This window comes from Poecilia reticulata, linkage group LG17 (assembly GCF_000633615.1).
Source record: "Poecilia reticulata strain Guanapo linkage group LG17, Guppy_female_1.0+MT, whole genome shotgun sequence".
NCBI classification, from domain to species: Eukaryota; Metazoa; Chordata; class Actinopteri; order Cyprinodontiformes; family Poeciliidae; genus Poecilia; species Poecilia reticulata.
This window is the reverse complement of record NC_024347.1, coordinates 3945652-3950563: the sequence shown is the minus strand read 5'-3', so window position 1 is coordinate 3950563 and position 4912 is coordinate 3945652. Positions and strand designations below refer to the sequence as shown.

At 43.1% G+C, this 4912-nt stretch overlaps 1 protein-coding gene across 1 annotated transcript; it reads left to right on the top strand.

Moving 5' to 3' along the window:
• The first annotated feature begins 20 nt into the window (after window positions 1-20).
• On the top strand, window positions 21-4912 carry LOC103479192 (transferrin receptor protein 1-like). The gene is made up of 13 exons (XM_017309801.1): window positions 21-165; window positions 269-364; window positions 1805-1944; window positions 2028-2179; window positions 2270-2389; window positions 2476-2561; window positions 2678-2741; window positions 2853-2920; window positions 3016-3077; window positions 3191-3284; window positions 3384-3605; window positions 3694-3852; window positions 4194-4912. The coding sequence occupies exons 1-13, from the start codon at window positions 112-114 to the stop codon at window positions 4434-4436; spliced, it is 1560 nt and encodes a 519-aa protein (XP_017165290.1). The 5' UTR covers window positions 21-111; the 3' UTR covers window positions 4437-4912.

Genomic DNA, 4912 nt, shown 5'->3' with positions numbered 1-4912 from the left:
GCCCAACACTTGCGGGTAACCAGAACGCTGCTGCGCTTCTAGGGCGCGGTGCTGTACGCTCATTACGGCGACGACGAYGATTTCCGGGCGCTGCAGGACAAAAGCGTCAACATGAACGGCAGAGTTATGCTGATCAGAGCCGGAAAGATCAGCTTCGCCGAGAAGGTGACCGGTTTAAAACGACAGCTACTTCCTCATCTGTTACGTAATTATTTTGGTTGTTTTTGAGTCAAACACATTTTAGATCCTGGTTTCTTTGTGATTCCAGGTGGCCAACGCCGCCAGAATGAACGCCTCTGCTGTTCTGATCTACGCAGACCCGAGTGATTACAACATCAAAGAGGACACCGAGCTCTATGGACATGTGAGTGACGCACCTGATGCTAAATCAGTCCATTTAGATGAAATCTCAGAACAATGCTAAACCATCATATGGGTCTCTTTAAACCTGCTGSTCAGTCATGCACAGAGATCACTAAGTTGATATTTTCCCAGCAGCCACGTCCTGCTGGGAAATGACATCAGCATCTCTTTAAGGCTTATCAGCAGAAGGCAGCATGAAGGCTCTAAAGCTTTCTGGTAGACGGCTTCGTTGACTCCACAAATAATCTTCATCCTGAATCTGGAACCTCGATTTCTTTTCATCACTAAATAAGTTATTTTTCTTTAGCCCAGAAGAGAAAAAAACYCCTAGAAAGACCAATTCGAGCACAGGTCACACTTTGTGAATCTCTTTGAAAATCTTGAAGAAACTTTGCTTCACAAGCCTCACTTGCAGCCACAACTTTTCCTTCCACTCAACTTTCCATGAATGCACTTGAATACAGACGTTTGTGAGCAGCCAGCTGTTTTTGGCTCAGCCCCCTTGTGCAGAGCGTTCTGTAAAGGCATCCTATTACTTCATAGGCCAAACACCTAACATTCATGTACATAAAACCAATAATAAAYTGTTTATAAGTAACAGAATTTGAGATTCTTTTAGTTGTGAGACGACATAATCAAAATTAGCAGAATTAGAATAGAGTAYGCAATTATGCCCATTTAATCCATTTTGAGTTTTACTTTGCGTTTCTGATGCTGTTTATTTAGTTGAGTCCTTTTTTGGTGTTTTGTCTTGAATGGCTTAAATAATTTCTACATTGGGCAATTATTTTATTTCATTTATTTATATTAAATGTATATAAAAAAAATTTAATCAAGATAGCTTGATTTTTTTTCTCCATGGAGGAAGTTTATGAAGCCATCAAGGGGCCGCAGCGGTTTGGTTGATACTAGAGCGCCCTCTGGTGGATATKTGCTTCCATCTGTTCTTCTTGTAGTTTAGCGCTGCGTTCAAATCAAACACACTTTGCGGGTCAGAAACGTGTCCAGTGCTTTTAGTTGGATGCTTGTGCACTTTGAAGCCAGATGATTGAAGTCACTACAGCTGTGCTTTGGGARGAACTTCTTGTTCTTTTTTTTTTTTTSTYTTYTKTTTTTTTTWTYTTWTTTTTKTACAATGGTGGATGAAATATCGAAGGTGTCTTGGCTGTATTTACTGAGAAGAAGACAATGTCGTCGTCTGGATTTCACCAGATAATTCAGAGGTGTTGTAAGCTTTTTCACGTTCGCGCTGATGAGGATCACTTTCAGACGCTCRGATCACATTTGGTCTGAATTCAGCACAGGACTTTAGCTCTACGCTCATAGGAAATATCAGTGTTGTATACGCCTCTTGTCCTGTGGCTTAATTGGGTGAAAACAGAAGATCAAACGGTGGATGTCAATCAAACATAATCGTAACTCTCGTAATCTTCTCCTGCAGGTMCACATGGGCTCAGGTGATCCTTACACCCCCGGCTTCCCCTCCTTCAACCACACCCAGTTCCCTCCTGCRGAGTCTTCAGGCCTGCCCAAGATCCTGGCACAGACCATCACGTTGAGCGTGGCAAAGAAAATCCTTAAGTAAAGCTCATATCTTTGATTCGTTTAGTTTTTCACATCGATACCACTGAGCTCTGTAACATGTTCCTCTGCGGCTCCCACAGCCAGCTAGGTGGTCCAAAGAGGCCCGAAAGGTGGGAAGGTTACAGCAAATTAGGAGACGAGACTGACATCATCGCTATGGAGGTCAACAACGTTCTCACAGAGAAGAAGATCCATAACGTGTTTGGGGTCATCAAAGGTTTTGTCGACCCAGGTAAAATGAAACTGGAATTCAAGGAGAGAAGAGTCTGTGTGTGTGTGTTTGGAGGAAGTGATCGTCAGGAACTCCTCTGACTTTGTCCAGACCGCTATGTGGTTATCGGCGCCCAGAGGGACGCGTGGGGCCCGGGCTATGCAGCGTCAACCGTCGGCACCAGCGTCCTGGTGGAGCTGGCCCGCGCCATCTCTGACATGGTGAAGAAGGGTGAGCATCGGAACACACTCGGCTGTTTTCTAAGATGTGTGGCTGGAAAACTTCACAAACRAACAAATACAAACCTGTTTTTACAGGCGGATTCAAGCCGAGGAGGAGCATTGTGTTTGCTAGCTGGAGTGCTGGAGAATACGGAAGCATTGGCGCCACCGAGTGGTTGGAAGTGAGGACTGCAAGACATTTTTTTTCCCTGAAATTTATTTTTTTTTACTCGTATAACTTTTAATAAAATATTCRAGTGTTATATCTACCCTAACAGTTGTTTAATCTCACCTGTAGGGGTATTTGTCGTCTCTGAGCATGAAAGCCTTCTCTTACATCAACCTGGATGGCATTGTAACAGGTACTGACTCGGTTTCATATTCAATATATTTAGTGCCCAATATATTTTACAAGCACATTGTGGTGCTGTATAAAGTTTTATATTTAAATAAGTTTCATTTCTTATTTTTAGGTCTGAATGGATTTAAAGTAGCAGCCAGTCCTCTAATGCACACCTTGATTGAAAACACCCTAAAAGAGGTAAACATCCATCAGATTTTGCTTTTATGATAAATTGTTTTTTTTTTATGTATTGGTTTTTATATGCACATATTTTTGTTTTTTTACCCTAATAGGTAAAAATCCGAGATAGCTCTCTTTATAAGCAATTTGCAAAGGACAACTTTGAATCAAATATGTAAGTGTCATAAATGTCAACCGATGACATCAAACTCAACTTCCTGAATGTTTGTTTAACATTAGTGGTATTTTTAATTTGCTCTAATCATTCTTGCCATTTTTGTTGTACAGTCTGGAGCCGATGCGGATGGATAGCTCTGCGTATCCTTTCCTCGCCTTCTCCGGAATCCCCTCCATGTCATTCAGATTCTCCCCTGACAACTTGGTGAGTCGTTCTCGTTCGCCGTAGATCCTTCGTAAAACTCGACAGCTGCTGATGGCGTAGCCTCATGCCTCGTTTCTCCTCYCGTTTTTCCCCTCTCAGAACTACAAGCACTTTGGCACAATGGAGGACACCATCACAAACCTGAACGCTGCCACGTCCAGCCAGGTTCCCCTGCTAGCGGAGACAGCGGGCCGCTTCGCCGGCCTCATAGCTCTGAGGCTGGTCCACGACCATCTGCTGCAGATGGACGTGATGAAATACTACAAGGTCGTTCGTTCTTACGTGTACAAGATCAATGGAAGAGTYAAGGATGTTCTGCGGGTGAGTTGGGTTACGTTTAACTTTTGTTCTCATTTCATKACTTTTTGTTTTATTCTTTTAATTATGCTGCATCCGTTCGTTGTACCAGATGCAACCCCAGCTGTTGCCCAAATCCCTGACGGTGCAGTGGTTGATCTCCGCCATGGGTTCGTACAGCCGGGCCGCCCAGAGCCTACAGAACGACATCCAGAACAGCGACCTTGAGGACATCGAGATGTGCCGCTTCATCAACGACCGCATCATGGCGGTAAGGCCTTCACAGCTCTGTTCCGCATGTCTGTAGGCCCATCAGTTGTTTGACCAAACTGCCTTTTTTGAGTCTGTGCAATCCAGATAACGATTAATCAACGACTAAATTAGTTGACGATTATTTCAACAATCGATTAATCACAATTAATCGTTCCAGCCTCAGTTCARTAATTTCAAAASGACCCAGATGTGCACCCAATCTGTTTTTACAAACCACTTCAGAACATCCCTTATCTTAGTTTTCCTAATCAGCACAGCCACTTTTAGAACRACCCTTGAACTTTCACAGGTTATTGGCAAATTTGAGTCTGAGCTTTCCCTCCTGCGCCCTCTCTGCAGGTGGAAAGAAACTTCCTGTCCCAGTACGTCTCCCCCAGGCAGAGCCCATTCCGCCACATCCTGGTCGGCTCGGGCCCCCACACTCTCAAAGCTCTCACCAAACACCTGGACGCCCTGAAGACGAACAACCCTGAGGCAAACGCCGAGCTTTTCCTCAATGAGTTCGCTCTGGCAACCTGGACCATCCAGGGCTGCGCCAACTCCTTAGCAGGGGACATCTGGTCTCTGGATAATGAAATCTAAACCGACCAACAGTTGCACAACCTCTAAAAAAAATWWWAAAAATMAATAMGTTTTAACAWTTGGAGAAAATAACATGATCCCCCCTTTTATATTAATTAGAGCTTACTTTTTATCCACATGTAACACTTGAAAAACCAAATTTTTGATGCTTTGGTGCTACTAATGACTACTAGAACATCCCAGTTTTACATGGCAGTAGTAGCTAATTGTGTTTTCCTGCGAATGAGCTGAACGTAGAGCATTTCCCAACATCCTAATATGTCATAATCACTCCTATGACTCAGAGAATTACATCACCAAAGGTCAGTATGATAAACTAATAACTTTTTATCTGTTTACTAAAAATGATTACAATGCTGCTGAAGCCAAATGTTCAAACCTGAGCTGGTTTACGTTGGCAGCTACAGTTTTCTAAAAACATCAGTGAAACTCATCAGTTTCAGAAGGTGCTGAAATCAATTGCATAAAATGAAAAT